Source organism: Podarcis raffonei, chromosome 7, assembly GCF_027172205.1.
Source record: "Podarcis raffonei isolate rPodRaf1 chromosome 7, rPodRaf1.pri, whole genome shotgun sequence".
Taxonomy (NCBI): domain Eukaryota; kingdom Metazoa; phylum Chordata; class Lepidosauria; order Squamata; family Lacertidae; genus Podarcis; species Podarcis raffonei.
This window is the reverse complement of record NC_070608.1, coordinates 57,296,440-57,315,813: the sequence shown is the minus strand read 5'-3', so window position 1 is coordinate 57,315,813 and position 19,374 is coordinate 57,296,440. Positions and strand designations below refer to the sequence as shown.

At 42.9% G+C, this 19,374-nt stretch overlaps 1 protein-coding gene across 3 annotated transcripts in view; it reads right to left on the bottom strand.

The window, feature by feature from the left end:
* Nucleotides 1–19,374, bottom strand: part of NFATC1 (nuclear factor of activated T cells 1) — a 129,256-nt gene that overhangs the window by 24,295 nt on the left and 85,587 nt on the right. For 2 of the 3 annotated variants that reach the window (XM_053396692.1, XM_053396691.1), the window contains exon 9: nt 10,819–11,499. In XM_053396692.1, coding sequence (XP_053252667.1) covers nt 10,819–11,499 — 681 coding nt within the window. The remainder of the gene's footprint in view (nt 1–10,818; nt 11,500–19,374) is intronic. The other variant, XM_053396693.1, reaches the window with a different exon arrangement.

Sequence of the window (19,374 nt, the reverse complement as noted above, 5' to 3'; positions counted from 1 at the left end):
AACTAGTCTTAAAACTCATGTTGGCATTTAATATGGGCTTTCCTATGAAGAACAGGACACCGAGGTCCTCCTCCAAGCCTGGTGTAGGGAAAACAAGCCTTTCAAATAGAGTTTGCTATAGACCACTCTAAGTTCCAACAGCTTGCCAGGTTACATGACCATGATAGCAGCCTCAGGGAAGGAACAGCCAAGGAGAAAGGAGTGTGAAAAAATATCAGTCAAGGCCCAGGGTCAGCAGAGCCTGGGTTTACAGTGTAGTTAGGCAAATATCCCTTATTTCTTGTAATGTGAAGCAAATGTCCTGCATCTGATTGGCCATTGTGAGAACAGGATGCAGGACTTTATGGGTCATTGACCTGATGCAGCGGGAGGTTCTTGCTTTCTCAGGAGCTGAACCACCCTCATTTTATTCTCAGAACAACCCTGTGATATATTGGGTGCATACATGAACCAGAGTCTCACTGGCCCCGGTTTTTAGCTCTAACCACTATCTTACACTATATCTTTGCAAATGCTATTTTTCTTTTTCTTCATTTGGGGGGGGGGAGTCAAGATCAACACGAATTCAAATATTACAACTGTTAAGAAACTTGTGAACATTTGGGAAAACTGGAGAAGCAGAAACGTAGCGAACTCCGAGTCACTGACTGCCGCTCCTTATATCCATTTCTCATAATAAGCTGACAATCTGTTCTGTGGTTGAGCTTGTAACCAGTCTTACATTTAAATAAAAGTGGTAACAGCTCCACACGCCACTATATCCCTACAGACTTATCCACTTTGTGAAAGATGACTATCTGGTCTTTTTGACTTTGCGTTGAGATACAGTTGCAATACCTACTGGTATTATTCTTCTTATAACCCTGAGCCATCTGATGCTATTCCCAAACCTCACTTCTATTACGAAAACACTTGTAAGCTTTCCTGAATTACACATAATGCTTGGGAAATCCTTCGCAGTCCGTTCCCTGTGATCTCTGCATTTCTGGAGAGCGCAGACCTGAACCTCAATTGATGTAAACCAGCGGCGGAGGTGGGGAGCTGTTGTACAAGCAATAACAGCTCTTCTGGCTTTATGGATGAGGTGAGGATGCAGCCTAAACATACCTGTTTTCAGACAAACTTTGCAGCCGCCACACAAAGCCCTACTTTCTAGCAGACACTGCACCAATCTGGAGCTGGAGAGGTTTGGGGAAACTCGAAAAGGCAGGGCTTTCAGGACATACTGCCAATGACCTCTTAAGCATATAAAAAGAGCCTTGCTGGGCCAGACCAAAGGCCTATCTAGTACAATGTTCTCACAGTGGTCAGCTAAATGCCTATGGGGAGCCCACAAGCAGGACAGGAGAGCAATAGTACTCTCCCATCTGTCATCCTCAGCAAGTGGTATTCAAAGACACACTGCCTCTAGCGCTGGAGGTATAACACAGGCATCATGACTAGTAGTATCCTCCATGAATTTGCCTAACCAACTTTTAGAGCCATGCCAGTTGCTGGCCATCACTACACCTTGTCCGTGGTGGACCTTGGAGTCTCATTTATTTATTTATTTATTTATTTATTTAGACAAAGTAATAATAAAAAATAAATAAGAATAAAAATGTGCACCCTACCACCGAGACCATTCTATTTATAACTATCCAACCTTCCAAAATTTCAACACCTCTTGCGATAGTTTGACCCCTTTCTGTTTTAACAGTACAAATTCTACGAACACCCTCCATATCTCCTCAAAATCATTTCTCCTGCATATTCCCTGTCTTACCTGAATGGCACATTAATTTATGATTAATATCCCACAGCTCTTTATACCATTCTTCCATTTTATATTCTGCTTGCTCCTTCCACTTCCTAGCTATAATATTTCATGCAGCTGTCAATAAATTTGTGAGCAAGTCATACCACACCTGCCAACTCTAGGGGGCCGAAGGCACCTTGGCACCTTCAATATTTGCTTTAATGGGGCTGGCCTCTCTCAATCTTCAGGTGACCCCACGCACACCGCAGGTCCAGTGGCCAGTTCCTCCAGAACACTCAGCCTTCTGCATCGTGCAACACATCCCAGCCCCCAGTCCCCAGTCCCCAGTCCCCATCTTGGAGTCAACCCAGCACCTCTGGTTGCAGTTTCCCAGCAATGCCTCTGAGGCTCCGCACCCAGTGCAACTGAACCAGCTGTGCTCTCCAAAATCCACCTCTGATCTTGTGGCAGCAGATAACATGGCTCAACTGTGCATTGTGCAAGTACTTCCTTTTTTCTATCCAGAATCTCCCAGTATTCAGCTTCATCTGATGACTTAGGGTAGGCATGTCCAAAGTCCGTTTTGGGGGCCTAATTCGGCCCCCTGACCAGTTTTATCTGTCCCCTGTGTGGCAGTTATTTATTGGGGTCAAATCCTTAAAAAAGCTCAACAACTTCAATCCTAAAAAATGATCAACAAGTTTGAGCACCCCTGACTTAGGGCTTTAGTGTTATGAAAGAGGAGGGGGGACGTCTCTCTAGCCACATCCTACATACCTGCATACATCTCTCCTGTGCCTCCCCTTACTCACATTCTCCTCTCTCCCCCGCCCAATGACCCTGCCCCTCTAATATTGCATCCTTTGCTGGTAGGTTTGTTGCACAAGCCCCTTGACCACTTTGATTGCCCTTTCCTGAATATTTTCTAGCTCTACAACATCCTTTTTGAGGGATGGTAACTGGAACTGTAAGGGACGCGGGTGGCGCTGTGGGTAAAAGCCTCAGCGCCTAGGGCTTGCCGATCGAAAGGTCGGCGGTTCGAATCCCCGTGGTGGGGTGCGCTCCCGCTGCTCGGTCCCAGCGCCTGCCAACCTAGCAGTTCGAAAGCACCCCCGGGTGCAAGTAGATAAATAGGGACCGCTTACTGGCGGGAAGGTAAACGGCATTTCCGTGTGCTGCGCTGGCTCGCCAGATGCAACTTTGTCACGCTGGCCACGTGACCCGGAAGTGTCTCCGGACAGCGCTGGCCCCCGGCCTCTTGAGTGAGATGGGCGCACAACCCCAGAGTCTGTCAAGACTGGCCCGTATGGGCAGGGGTACCTTTACCTTTACCTTTAACTGGAACTGTACATAGTACTCCCAGGGTGGATGCACCATAGATTTGTATAACAGTGTCATGATAATGGCAGTCTTATTTAGCAAACCTAACAATGGAGATGGGAGCAGAGCTGTACTGAAGTGCAGGCTGAATCTCCTTCCCATCCCCGACCTCTCCTGAGGATCTCGCACTTCTGAGCAAATCTGCTGAGTGCTTCAGGAAAGCACTATCATGGGAGGGATCATAGCTCAGTGGTAGAGCACAGGATTTGCAAACTGACGGTTCCAAATTCAACCCCTGAAATCTCAAGTTTTAAAAAGATCAAATAAAATGGTCTCTTCCTGGGACCCTAGAAAACTGCTTAAAATCAGAGGATGCAATATGGGGTGGAGTAGGGGTGGGTGAATTTGCCAATTTCACTTCCTCTCCGTTTCTCATTTTTCCAATCTTAAATTTAGTTCTTCACATTTCCATGTGAGTTTGAGGTTTTGCCCTTTTTTGTTTTTTAAGATCCTCATGAAAAAATTCATTTGAATTTCTCCTAATATAGATGCAAACACTTTTGCAAGCTATTTTCCCATATATATATTAACATACTGCTAGGTAGAAGAACTGAATTACAAAATTCAGAGAAGTTCAAATTTCAAATGATGGCTGCATTTTGGACCTTCTAATGTTTTGAAAAGTGCAAATCAGGGAGGCTTGCTGTTAAATGAAAACTGAATCAAAATTCTTCCCTGTCCCTAGTATAAGCTCCAGCAGATAATATTTATTTTGATTTGCCAGAAAATCCTAAAAATGCCATGCAAATAAAGAAGATTGTTGCACTGTAAAAGTGAGCACTAATAGTCTCCAGAACACATTTCGTTGTTAACGATGCTTTTTATATCATTATTAATAATCAACCTACATATGGTATATTGAACACACTAAAGTGATTCATATGCATTATCATTTGAAATGTGATACAAGCTCCCTTCAGGTCAAATGAACACATTTCAAATCAATAGAGTGTTGGCTACAATAGTTTTTCAAGATTACGAAGATTGATAGTCTGCAACAGTTCTTAATACATAGTCCAGACACTGTAAAGTGAGAACGATGTCAAGCATGCAGTGTAGTCTAAGATTAGGTTATGGAACAGCACAAAGATTAAACTCATATTAATTAACAACGGTAGAGAAATTAAACGTACGTTTCCAAGCACAATTAAAAGTGTTGGTGCTGACCTTTAAAGCCCTAAAAGGCCTTGGTCCAGTATACCTGAAGGAGCGTCTCCTATCTTTCCTTCCACTCAGGGCAGTGCCCAGTCAGGATGTCCTGATCTGTTCTTCATAAAACAGTACGCCACTAGGACTACTTTCCTTGCTACATTTGCAAAACTTATGCAATAGTCAGGAATGGCCAAAATCCTGATGAAAGAGACAACTGGCCCCACCTTGGCTTTAGGCCTAATTTTGAAAGAAAGAAAAATTCTCCAGAAGCATTTTTTGCAAAGACAGGCCAGGTCATTAGAGTAACAAGAGTTTAAGCAGCTCCCACAGTGGCTGTGGATTGATCTGCCAACACTGCACAGCTCTCGGGTGACGCTCCCCAGAAATATTTCAAGCTAATATCATATTCCAGTGATGAATGCGAGCATCTGAACAATGCTTTCTCGGGACAGAAGGCTCTGCTTCTGCACAATGTAAATTTTCTTTGGCACCAGCCCAGGCTTATAAGCAAACAAACGTTACTATAACTTATGCACAGCAGGGCCTTATCCACCAAGCAAAATTGCAGTTATTTTTTTAAAAAATCCTTCCTATTTGGAATGTTGTCGTGGAAGGAAATGAGTGGCTTGAAATGTGGAAGTGACTCTCGTTGGTCTTTCCATTTGTTTGCACAAGACAAATTTGGGCTAAAAAACAGAGCTGGCACTTAATGTCATGAGGTTGAGCACATTCGCTTAATTAAAATGTTTAGTGCAAAAGGAACAGGATTCTACAGGGCTGCAAGTCGCAGCGCACTTGTTCCTATCTTTCTCTACTAACATATTATCATGTGTGGTGTGCTGAACTTAGCCCTTATCCCGTAAGAACACCTGCCCCAGCATCCTCCTGAAGTTACACATTGCAAGAGACAATTACTAATGGCAAACAAGCAACACTTAGGACCAGTTCGTCCATCGCCAAAAGTCTTCACATTGTGGAACTTTGCAGGCCGTAGTTTGAAAACCATTGCCTTAGAGTTGATGTCAAAGAGAGCCTTTTCTAACTTAGCATATTCACCTTTTATTTCTAAGCCTTCTTCTCAGGTGCTTCCTCTATCCATCGACACCATCATTATCCAGTCTATTGAGCAGGTACAAATCCTGGGCATTATCTTAGATGCTCCTTTGCTCCCCATATTGAGTGCTATCAATTTATGTAACTTCTTTCTGTATAACATTGTGAAAAACCCCTCCTCCTGTGCTCTCTCTCTCTCTCTCTCTCTCTCTCCAGTTAAAACTCTGGTTCATCTCTCTGGATAGGATGGAGATGGGCAAATTATATTCTGACCAGCTAAACCAAATGAATATACAAAACATGTTATATAACATATGAACATAAAATATAATGAAAATTGGAATACCATTGATATAGCCCCATACTGCCCCCCACAAGGGAGACCCAGGAGAACTGAGATTGGAAGTAACTTCACCACCTTGGGGACACCTCAAGGTGTAGGGGAGAGAGGGAGAGAGACATGGAGAACCTTCACAAAGCCGGTAGCTGAAGCAAAAAAGGAAATCTTAATATTGTGACCTGACCCATTGTGGTTTCATTTAATGGTCCACCACTCAAATGTAGACATTTAGGTACATTAAAGGTTTGACCCTGATGAATTATTTGAGTTCTATATTTTCCTCTCCTACCCATCGCGTCTAACCTTCATCTCCAATGTTAGCGACCCAGCATGTTTCAACACAGTAGTATGTACGCTTTCAATCATCATTATAAATGAGGAGGGGTCCTCAACCCAGGCGCTCAGCCAGGTTTACTAAAACTTTCCACGAGGAAAGCCTTTTGTTTTCCCCTCCAGAGCTGCTAGACTAGGCCAGGAGAGAGGAAGACAGGGAGGGGAAGAGAGGAGAGGGAGGGCATTATGGGGAGCTTGAAATCCACTCTGGTGTGTTGACAGTATTACTGGGCTTTGCAGAGTACCTGCATGTTGTTCTAATGACATCTGGACTACTGGAAATCAGTGAGCACACTCAGAAGTTTTTAAAAGGCATAATTGTGGCAGCAGCAGACTAAACTTAATGCCTCGAGAGCCAATCACTTTAATCACAAAGCTGAGGTGCATGAAAAAGGATACATTTCAACGCAAGAATAATTCTGTCTGGTATAGTTCCTGTTCAAATAAACTATATGACCAAATCATGTGCATTTCAAATTTATATATAAATTTGAAATACATATAACACCCCCGCCCTTCCCGAACATATGGTGTAGAGGCAACAGAATTTAATATATGCTGCATAGGAGAAATATGGACACGTCAGACATCTAACAGTTCGACAGAGTAAGCAATTCATGGGAAGGACATTAGCAATAGCTCATATTACCTCCATAAGTTACAGCTTTTACTGCAAAAGTTATTTTTAAGAGACACCTTTAAAACGGCTGGTTAGACTGCAGCTTTCAATAACACTTTGCCTGTAGTTTTACCTTTTTTTACATACTTACGCGAGAGTTTAATACTCCCAATTTATCTTTTATTTTTTTAAGAAAGCCATTGAAATGTATGCATTCATGGGCAAAGTGCTATAAAACTCACAGCTGCACAGAGACAATTACAAGGGGCAGAAGCTGAATGGCACTGGGGCAGGAGAGCGGATGAGGTGCTTTTGATGCCTGCTGTCAGCCATATATCAAAAATCCAGGCACTTCTTGGTTTAGCATCTCCCTCTCTCTTTCACTACACCCACCCACCCAGACAGACAGACAGAGACAACCTAATGGGCAGGGAATCTGTAGCACAACCTAATGGGTGGAGAATCTGTAGCTCTCCATTTGATGTTGGATGACAACTCCCATTATCCCTGCCCACTGTCCTTAATGTTGGGGCCGCTGGGAGCTGGAGTTGAACCACAAAGGAGGCCCATAGGTTCCCCGTCCCTCTTACAGATAAGACCATCCAAGCAAGCCTTCAATTATAAAAAAGGGGGGGATACATAGTGCAATGAAAAAACCAGCAACAAGCATTTCAGTTCCCATATTCCATTTCCCATATTTGTTTCAGGTAACTCTGACTTCAGAGGCAAATATGACACTCAGTTTGTACTGAGGTGCTGTGGGCGGGAAAGTTAATGCCTTTTGTCCTTGATGGGAATCAGATGAATGGGCTGTTGTAGCAGGGCCTTCTCAGCAGTGACCATGCAATGATGGAATTTATTTCCTATTAACATCAGGCAGACCCTACCTCTTTGAAACAGGCCTTGGAGACAAATTTCTTCTCTATAACTTTTAATGCAGGGTCATAAATAGTGGTTGCTTATTGGACGGTGGCCAAACTTTATTATTGTCTCTTTGCTGGTTTTCACTTTATTATTGTTGCCGGTTGCATATTTTAAATGAGCTTTATGAGTTGGATTTATATTGTAAACATGTTGTAAGCTGCTTTGTGGAGGACATCTCAGAAAGCCAATCATAAATCCCTTAGATAATTAAATTAAAGTTCCTCGGGTAAAGGAATATTGTGGGGAGATGATCAACAGTGCTTAATCCAATGATTTTCAGCACACATTCTTAGAAGCAACTTCCATTGGCTTACAGATCTTACTTAAAGTATGTGTATTTTAGGTAACCTTTTTAATGGTTTTGTTTAACATTTTGGGAAATTGTTTCCCATTAAGAATCATGCAACCTCTTTAGTTCTTACTCTGCTGTGTGAAATGTTTAAACCAGGAAGTCTTGACTAAACCAGAGATGCCCATTTTGGCATGAGTTGGTTATCAGCTCCCAAAGAAGCCAAGATATTACACCAACTTCAAACCATTTTTTAAAATATACTGGCTTGATCTAAAGTATAACCATGATTTCTAGGGGTTGTGTCCAGTGAAGTAACTGCATGAGGAGAAAAATCTCTGCTCACATGACATAACTTCCCCTCCTTCATCTGTGTGCTGAAGCAGATTTGGGGTGTGTGTAGGGGACACACAGTGGGGAGAAGAAGTTCTGTTGTGCAAGACTGTTGAATTCAACTCCTGGTTCAGACATGATGCAAATCTATGGCTTACTCAAGGTTTCCTGATTTAATTGCAGCTCACACAGAATAATCTGAGTTATTTATTTATTTTCTGAATTCATAGGCTGTCTTTTAGGCAAACCTATGAGTTGTTCATCCAAAGTTTAGATGGAAATAAGCCAACATTAGTTAAAAGTTAATATGCTTTAAAAAAAGAAAAGAAAAAAGTTTAGCACATAAATGCCTCTGGTTTGAAAAGCTATTGTAACTTGGTTGCTGGTTTTTTCCTTCAAAACATTATTCGTTATCAGTGCATTCAATGAAACACTGACTAATAATATCTCTTAGCATAGAAAAGTTGGACCATCGGTTACTTTCCAGGAGTTTCTTCCTGTTGGTGCTGACTGTCACTCACAAAGATAACATTTCTTGATAACCCCCGTTAATTTCTTTGATGTTTTTAATGGTAGGAAATAACTTCACAATTGAATGGCATTTGCTGTAGGAAATGACCTTCCTTTGATACTGAAAATGACCAATTTGACTTTGCAAATTAGGAACAGTTGGAGAGTTTGCACATACTTTGCAAGGCACAAATTTTATTGAAAGGTGACATTCTGCTAGTGGCCAAAGAGCTGCCAGCTTCAAGTGCAAGTGTGGTTGTAAGTCAACCACAGCGAATACTCTGCCTGATTGAGAAATGTCCTACAAACTTTGAGCCATTTTAGAAATATCTTACAGAAGACAGGTGGTGTGGATTCTATATGGATGTGCATAATTTTCACATATCTAAAAGTATCTCACTTTGGTGCAATTTGATTAAACGCCATCTAAAAAAAGAGAGCCAACCTTCTGGTGGAAGATTCCAGAAAGAGTGCCATTTTCCTGCTTTTAACATCACCATTTGAAAATAAAATTAGCAAAGGAGAATTTTGTTTTTGAAGGAAGGAATGCATTAAAACGTGTAAGGTAATCCTCAGATACCTTGATATAAAAACATGCAAAACCAAGGGTTTCCTTAGCATTTTTCCTTTTGATTAAATTAATTGCATGATGAAAATTTGCATTGTCTGCATGAGTGCCATATTAATTCCAGTGGTGGAGAAGTTTGGTATTAGTCATAGAATATATTTGACTGAGTCAATTACTTTTGGATTTCTGCCCCCTCAGATCTGTAACATATCTGAACAGGTTGCTACACAACCGGATAACATAATATTGCTCAAGCTTAAAAATTCAGACTTTTAATCAGAATTCAGGAGGAGAATTAATAAAGTACTTCATTTTTTAAAAAAGTCATTGCTTTGCCCCACAAGACAATTGTATTCAGAGTTTAAGTGGAACAATTACTTTAAAATCGGGATCTGTTCAAAGGTCTTTCTATACCATGGTGCATTTATATAATGTTTTGTGTCACTGAAGTGGGCCTCCTCTTGCCTCGCTGTAAAGCAAGCAGAGCGACAGCCGCTTACACGCTCTATGCGGCTATCGCTTTGCTTGCTTTACAGCGAGCTGGGAGGAGCAAGGTGGGAGGAGGGACGGACGGGAGCCATGGCTCTCGTCTGCCCCTCCTCCCGGCTCGCTGTAAAGCAAGCAAAATGAGAGCCGCGCAGAGCAGGACAGAAGCTGTGTAAGCGACTCTCGCTTTGTATGCTTTAACAGCAAGCGACAGACGGGAGCCATGGCTCCAGCGGCGGAGGCATCCCTCAGCTTGCGACTGCAGTGGAAGCCGAGTGATCCTGCTGCTGTCCAGTACATTCGCTCCATAAGACGCACAGACATTTCCCCTTACTTTTTAGGAGGAAAAAAGTGCGTCTTATGGAGCGAAAAATACGGTAAATAAGGCACAAGTTCATATGGACTACCAGGGCTGTAAACACCACATCACAATTCAGTGAGTTAATAAAATTTCCAGATTTTGCCCTTTATTGCTCTGAAGGAATAAATCTCTTGGAGTTTGACAAACTCATTGTAGCATTTTAACACTGCAGTGGTGCGTGCAGTGTGTGTATTAGCCAGCTACACATTTACAACAGAAAGTAAGGAAACTGGAGATGTGACTGGTGAAGCCGCCTTAACTTCAGATGTCGAAGAGTGAAAGTCACGATTTGATTTATAATTTGGACTTTTCTTAGCTGAAACAGAGCAGTTTTATCACTTAATTCCAGATAGCAGGCTTGCACATTTCAACCTGCAGGATATGACAGGCAGTGGATCAATTCCAAATCAGCTCTCAGTGCCATTCTGCAAGCCACTGGCATCGATATAAGCCAAGACCATATGGTTAAGATTATTGCAATGTAGCTGTTGGACATGTGGATACTTCGGCAATGACTAACAGCATTTAAACGTTTAGATTATGCGCTTTCATTATTGCTGATGACATTAAAGGAATCTTTCCCATCCAGTTGTCACTCGAGCAAAATTAGGCAACACTCCGCAAAGCTGTTAACGGGCAGCTTCCCCCATCAGAACGTTTCAGGAGGTTAAAAGAACTCAATGGCACATCAAAATGGCTGAACATAAACCTCTACATCTGCAGGAGACTTACCATCGTCCAGGTATAACTGGTCCAATTCCTCGCGTTCTCGCTTGATCGTTACAGGAATAGGGGCCAAATTATGATTACTGTCCTCATGCAACTCGGGCAACGGCAGTGGCTGATTTGCTGGAGATTCATTTCTTTGAACATTCGGCAGTTGCTGCTGACCCATTACGGATGAGCGAGTTGGACTGCAGGACTGCAAATAGGTTGGCTCTTGGGTTACAGATGGAACTGGAGAGGAGGGACTGTTGGGATAGAGTGTTTGTTGGTAACCAAGGGAACAGCTACTGCTCAGATGTTGACTCACCTGCGGCTGCAGCATGATGTGAGATGACTGATCTGGAGAGCTTGGATGCACAACTATAGACCTTGGCACTTCCTGTATGGCGGGGACACCTCCAACCGTCTGCTGAAGTCCTAGGTGGCTGTGGCCTGGGTTGGTGATGCACTTGTAAGCAGGAGAGGAAAGATCATGCAGCTTAGGACTTGAGCTGGGAGACGATGACATCACAGCATTTCTCTGCTGACAGGAAGTGAAGCCAGTCACAAGGCACGAGCCAGGATCAGGAGGCATCATGATCTGCTGGCTGTAGTATGGCTTGGAGAGAGGGCTTAATCCTTGGTTCCTTGGTCCACAGGTTTGAGCAGGCTCATAGTCGTCAGTGGGTTCTGTTTTTATAACTGGAACTGTTGAAAGAAAAAGAAAGTGCTTTAAATAAACATGGAGTTGCACATTGGTATGATCAAGTTGGCTTGTGGCTAGGATACCCTTTGCAAAAACAAACAACGTCTTGAATAAGACTCTGTGTGTCCTTTGCCTGGTTCTCCCACCCCATAAAAAATATGAATGAGTCATCCGCACAAGAAAGTCACAGCTGGTTCTAATATTGAAAAAGACTATTTTCTTTGGACTCTCCTCCAGCTCTAATGTGCTATAAAAATCTATTTGCAAATAGCTGTGCTGCAGTAGAAGCTCTGGACCCAAGGGCTCTATGGATTTGTAGTAATCAAAGGAAATTTTTTAACTTGGATGTACTACCACATGTCTACTGCTACTGATGGCCCATTTGATAGATGTCTGCACAATGGGTAAATTCAAGCATGGGGATTCAGAAAAGGGGCTTCCAGAGTTCACCAAAACAAAACTTCAGGAAGAACGGCATGCTTATGAAAAATGATGCATTTAATCATACAGCTTTTTTCTTGAACAAGCTAGAATCTGACTTTTCTTTTTTAAAGCAAATACAGTGGAACAGGGTCTACATATCATTTTTATAGCCCACAGAAGAGCACACCAATATATATATGGTATGCAAGGAGCATCCAGATCACGGCTTACTTGATTCAGAAATATAGAAACAATCCTTTAAAGCCCTTGTCTACATTCTACTATGCAAAAACAGGCTACCTTCTACTTGCTCAGTGAGGCAACAGCTCCTCCCACCACCACACCTTGTGGCTATACTTGCTAATCAAGTAGAAGTCACAGTTTCTAAAAAAGCTGGGGAGAGAAGGCTGAAGGGCTTATTAAAACGATGCATACAAAATGTTCATTTTAGGAAAACTTTGCACCAAAATGCAGATAATTTTGTGGTGACATTTTTTTTTAAAAAAAGAAGCAAACAGATGCAGAAATGTGGTGATCAGGAAACCGAGCAAAACCAAAATTACCAGATTCATCCTCCTTTAGACATAGCATCAGCTAAAATTACATTAGAACCTAATTTCTGCAGCAATGCTAGCTATAAATCAGTGACGTCTCCAAATGGTGACATCACAGCAGTTGGATAAACACAATGAGCTCCTGTGTGGACACAAATGTGGTAAGGGTCATTTAAGTTTTATAAACTGAAATGAAGGCTCTGAATGAGTAAGATATTAACACATCAAACCTTCACAAAAACATTGCTGAGGGAGGACAAGTATGGTTGATTGTGTGTGTTTTTTAAATGAATTTGCAAAGGTCAGTTTGCTGTGATATATTAGAATCCAGAGTTTCTAACATTTATCTATTTTGGTTTATAGCTATTATAATAAGTAAGAAATATGGCACATACTACAAAATACAAGGCATTCAGCTGCCATTCTTCTAATTGCTGTATTTTTCGCTCTATAAGACGCACCCGACCATAAGATGCACCTAGTTTTTGGAGGAGGAAAACAAGAAAAAAAAAATATTCTGAATCCCAGAAGCCAGAACAACAAGAGGGATCGCTGCGCAGCAATCCCTCTTGCTGTTCTGGCTTCAGCGATAGCTGCGCAGCCTGCATTCACTCCATAAGACGCACACACATTTTCCCTTACTTTTTAGGAGGGAAAAAGTGCATCTTATAGAGCAAAAAATACGGTAACTGGGTGACTGCTGTTAAATAACAACCAAAGGTTCTGTGTTGTATTAAAGCCTAGTTAGATTATTGTAATCAGAGCTGTTTTAGGCAACATAATCAGTTGTGCACGCTGCAGTAAACCAGTTAGTTGAGACGTAAGATGTCACAGCAGATTTTCTGGTCTTCCTATAAAGAGCCACGCAAAGGCATAACGAGACTTTATTGGCTCTGACGTATGTACTTCTATGGCTCACATCTACACAAAGTGTTAGCCTGTTGAGTTATTCTACTAAAAACTCAATATTAAGTATAATTATATTTCCAAGTAATTCAAATTACTCAGTGATGTTACAATTCTCTTCTATTTCCAAATAATTCAGTTATTCAGTGCTTTACAATTGCCGTTAAAATGTTTGGCTGTTCAACAAACACCAAAAGAGACAGGACACTGTCAAACCATGGGCATTCAAGTTCTTCCAGAGGAAAACCCTGGGGCCTCCAATTTGCTTATGTGGAACTAATGATGCTAGAACATGCATTTTCTATCATAATACATTAAGCATGCAATTCTGAAAGAGGTGAATTGAGTCCAAATTTGTCTTTACTTCTAAAGCCCCCTCTTTTACATCCCCCTCTGCCACAGCAACAAAAACAAAATATGTTGCTTTGACCACTTCTTCATGGTTTATCAAATGCAAGTTTTATTGGTTTGAGAACACTGGGATGGGATGGAGCCAAGGCTGAATGAAGCACAGAGAACCAACTGCCCATTATACTTTAGGGAACCCGATATTAGTTTCCATTGGGTGAGTGTTATAAAGCAAAGAGTGGAAGTGGAAGGGATGGATCTGGTTAAGATCCAGAAAACAAGGATATTCCAGTTAGCAAGCTTTTTTGCTGGGAGGGGGCTCCTATGCCTTTAACAGCTGCATGATAAATCGGACTTCAGCAGGTGAAGCTATTCCCATTACTGCATCTCTATGCCAGAAAATTCTTTGTCTGCTGAATCCATGCTTGCCATACAGCTGTTGAGACTAACTAGTTCTGATTATATGCTTAGGATGAACTGCATGCTGTCCTGTGATCCAGCATGTAATTTACTGCCTGATCCAAAAGAAGCTAATGATTACCACAAATGCATGTGTGGATGTGTGCATATGCTGAAAAACAGTAAAAAATACAAAATGAATGTGAATGCCAGAAGAGGCTACAAATGCTAAACCAATAAATACTGTTATTAAAGAGGATTCCAATGCATCCACAGGGTATCTGTGAAGTGATATGATAAGTGCAATCTCTGGAATGCTGTCAAGCAAATCCCATAAATCCTCCATTGTTAGAGACAGTGACATAAATCCATTAGGGAGACTTGGTTCATATAGTTAAAATCTTGAGTCAAAAGGAAATGTCAGACTACCCTCCAGTTTCAACTATGCAGTTTTACTCATGAACCCACACTGTGGAACATTCAGGGTTCTTTAGCAGGTTGTCAAGATCGGTGCTAAAACCACTGGATAACATCTGTACTCTCCATCTGCAGCAAAATCCCAGTTACAAATGTAGGAAGGTATCTAATGAAGTTATACTTAAGAGTAGATGCACTGAAATCAATGAACTTAAATTAGTCACGACTAAAGCAAGTCCCGTTATTTCAGTGGGCCTACTGCAGGATTCAGCTGGACACAACCCCAACTACTTTACTATTGTTTTTAACCCTTTAATCAGTTTACAAGCCAATAATCCATTAACATTTCCACCACTGTGGATTAACTACATAACTGAAAATATATGATAAAACTGACAGGATTGCCAGCAATATATCCCGACTTAAAAGCTACCCTGTTCTCATCACTGCAGTTTGTAGACTAACTTGTCAACAAGCTTCTGTTGCTTTTAGAAAAAACTAATGGCATGATCTGATTTAATCAACAACAACTGTATAGTGACTAGTGCTATGTCAGAATTTTTAAATGTTTGATTCTTAATGTGAAAGTTGCAATGGAGGGCAGGGGTCAACCTTTTCATGCATTCATAGCAATTGTTTCCCAGATTTGAAAGTGTTCGATTTCAGCCAATCCGGGAATCATGGTATGACTGTGACAACTACATGGTATCACATAACAAAAAAGTTGGACTTTGTGATACTGCCAATGCAGTTGGAGTTTGATATTTGGGTTGTTCTGGATAGGACTACATTGTCCCCTAAGGACTGTGTTTGCTGATTTTGGCTTCCTGGTCCAGCTCTGCTCCTGGGTGTCCAGGTGGCATCCACAGCCAGGAATGCTTTTAATCCATTTGAGCTTGTATGGCAGCTGCAAACTGGGGAAAGAAAATATTGCTGCTTATAGCTACCAAGTTATAATATGCTTTATATGGGGCTGCCTCTGAAACACTTTTGGAAGCTGTAGCTAGTCCAGAACATGTCAGATAGATTATTAACCCAGTCCTGCCTCTTTGATCATATTACATCTGCGTTCAGCGTCTCACATGGACTCAGTGGCGTAGCGTGGGTTGTCAGCAGCCGGGGCAAGGCAAGTAATTTGCGCCCCCTAACCCGTGGATTTTAGCACTCGAGTGCAAGCGCGCGCCCCCAGATGTTGCGGCCGGTGCGGCCGGCCCCCCCTGCACCCCCCACGCTACGCCACTGGGGCTGGGGGCGAGTGAAGGAGCCAAGGACCCCCCCAAAGGCTCAGCAGGAATTTATTAAATTTATTATTTGCGGAGCCCCTGTGGGCCGAGGCAGCCGAAGCCCCCTCCCCTCGGGCACCTCCCCGCCCCCTCCTCTCCTTGGGCTGTAGGTGGAGCCTGTGCTCCGAGGCGCTCCAGATCCGGGCTTGGCGAGCGCCTCTCCTCCTCCCGGCTGGGTCCGGGGGCTTCCAGCCGCGCTCCGTCCTCGCCCCCCCCCCCCGCGGGTGAGACTTGCACTGAGAGCCGGAGCCAGCGGCGCCCCCTTCCGCCGGGAGACCCTCGCCCGCCCGCCGGCTGCGTCTCGGAGGGTTTTGGGGAGGGCAGGGCGCGTCCAGGCCCCTCGGAGCTCTCCTCCCTTCCAGTCAGCAGAAGCAGCCGCCGCCTGTGGCTGGGCCGAGGGGATGGCGGCGGTGGCGGCGGCGGCGGGGTGCGGAGGCTGCCCGTGCCCGGCCAGGCGTCGGTGGCGGCGCTGCTGCAGCGGCTGCTCCTCCTGCGAGCAGTGAGTGGAGCGCAGCCGAAGCGGCGGCGGGGGGTGCGCGCGCTAGGGCGCAAGGCTGGCGGTGGCGGTGGGGAGCCCGGCGGAGGAAGGAACTTGTCCCTTCCCTCTGGACTTGCGCCCCCCCAGATGTTGCGCCCGGTGCGGCCGGCACCCCTGGCACCCCCCACGCTATGCCTCTGCATGGACTTCCATCTGGTTTCTAGACACAATATGAAATGGTTGAGGTGCAGGGTATTTGAAAGATAGCCTTCTCTCGTACGAACCTCTCCATGCTGCAGTTGTCACTTGAGGTCCTGCTTTGTGACCCTTGTTTTCCAGTGTAAGGTAGGAGGGGAGCGGGCTATGGAGAGAGCCTTCTCAGTCATGGTTCCCAAATTTCGGAACTCTCTTCTCAGGTTGGACACTTTGTTCCACTACATAATATGCTGGGGAAATTGAAATTCTCCCCCACAGCTGAAGAGTTCTCTGAGTTCTCTCATTTTTAATATCAGATTTCTGTCCATTTATCCTTTGGCATAGAAACTGATCTGTCTCGTCTACGTAAATGGTTGGCAGATTGCATTGTTGGCAGATGATGGCATATATCATATTAGAGGCTGTGCAGGTGAAAGAACCCATAATTGTGTGGTTCATGTTGTTTAGTCCCATGATAAGAGTGGAGAGCTAACACTGCTGTTTGTAGCAAGGGTTTGTTCTGTGGCTTATATGATTCAGGATGCACATTAGGTTAAGGTTTTACATTTAAAAGGCAGAGCAATAGAAATACTTACAAGAGGATTCATGAACAGGGCCTGGAATCTCTAACAGGTTTCTGAACTTTCCAATTGCATATACATTATTATTTTCATAACATCTTTCTCCCATTTTAAATTTATGCAACATGCATTTTTCAAACTGTGTATATGATTTCTCTACATCTCCACTTGTACAGTGGAATCTAGAATATATGCCAGGATTTGCATGGAGTTAAGAGTCTAGCTACAAAGCTAAAATATTTCTATTGTCCATTAACTGTGAATTGTTTAACTACATTCCAGAAATTGCATTTAGAAGACATCTGAAAGCAGCCCTGTATAGAATATGTTTTTGAATATGTTGGAAGCTCCCAGAGTGGCTGGGGCAACCCAGTCAGATGGGTGGGGTAAATACAATTGTTGTTGTTGTTGTTGTTGATAATGATGAAATAACATATGGGTATATTTTAGTCATCTTTGATATCAAGAAATATTTATGACATTTGTAAGACTCAGGCCCTTTCCCCCCTTTGCCATCCGACATCTCTGCTAACCCAGCAAGGTTAAAGAGTTTGCTCAACTGAGCATGAAAGTTTAAAGCAGAAACATCTCAGGAGAGCAGCAATAAAAACACAGATCTGTGTCACAATAAAGGAAGCTGTAATATATTGCATCTTGGTTTTACTACTTTCACCTAGTAAAAATAGCTTAATATTTCAGTTTAGAAAGTGAGCTAACAGTGGGCGGAGGATGCAAAAAAGAAAAGAAAAAAAGCAGCGTGGCTCTTAAATACCACTAGAAAACTATCACTGTAAATAGTCAATGAATAATTATAGACACTGAACAGGCAGCAGAGCCCAACGCTAGCAGAAGTGGTCAATAACCACTATTTGAATTGCACCCAGTAGGAATTGGGCCAGTGCAGACCCAGACCATGTCATGATATGGACAGCATGCATACGTCAGCAATTCTGAATTGAATAGTGGTTAAGAGGGTGAAGGTTTCTGGCTGAAATCTCAACACAGCCATGAATTCACATGGTTGCCTTTGACGAGTCACTATCTGCTAGTACCTCCCCGATCCCGTCCCTATAGCTACCGTATAGCGCAGCAATAGGGAGTACTGAGCCCTTAGTAAATGATACGAAGCAGCACTCTTCCATTAAAATGGCTTTTTGCCGCCATATAAACAGAGTGGCCTGATACCTATTCTCAGCATTGTGGACAGCTGGGATCACATTTAGAAAAGTTAGGATGCCACAACCTGAGAATTGGCCCAGCCATGGCCAATAGCATTTTATGAATAGCATTTTATGATTCTCTTCATGAGTCTGTCATGGTTGATACTGTTTGCATATGAGGAAAAAATGGTTGCAAGATCCAACTTTAAGTAGGCCCATCACAACTTGGCAGCTTCCTGCTCAGTTGAAAGATAGAGAGTTAACCACTTTGTCCAGCTTCTCAGACATTTTTGGTGATTTTTCAGGTCTAATAATGCTAACTTTATTTATTCAATAAAGTATTTTCATGAACTTTCTGAATTTTTAGTTCATTGTCCTTGCTTCCTGTCACAAAAGTTTTAAGCCATAAAACCACCGCTGAGAGGGCATTGATAGGAAATTAGAGAGTGCTGTGACACTGAGATTAGAATATCAAATGGATTGAGCCAGGCTCTCAGTATTTAATAAAAATGGACACTGCCAGAAGGGATTACAAGCAACTGAAAAAGAAAGAAGCATTGTTATCTGGAAAAATATATTTGGCAGTCTTTTAACTGACACTCATACCATTGGCATGGGTTTTAAAGCAGAGTGAATGGTTTCACTTGGCCTTAAATTTAAGTTTTAAAACAGATGTTGGTTACTGAAAGTACTATAAAAAATTAGGAACCAATTCAGTTTCACATTGGTGGATTTTAAGAGAGTATGATCTAAAATTACTCATTGCTATCAGTAGTAAAGCTCCTGTCAATATGATGGGTGGCAAACGCCAAGCATCATGGGGGGTAGCGCCGGTTGCTTTGCTTTTCCAGTACATGGTGCTAGAGCTCACTTGCCTTCGCTCAGTTCAGCCCAGAAGGACTGGGCTCCATTGGGTCAACAGCAGAGCGTGGCGAGGTAGTAGGAATGCCCACACCTCCCCACTATACAGTCCTAGGGACTGACGCTTAAACAATGATGGGAAGATATAGGCCTCTGCCATGTTTAGACCACACAGCCCTTCATCAAAGACCCTGCTGCCATGGTGAAGCAAGCAAGAAGACTCAGAGAATGAGGCCTGTTGTACCCTTAATCTGCACTCTGCCAACATCATA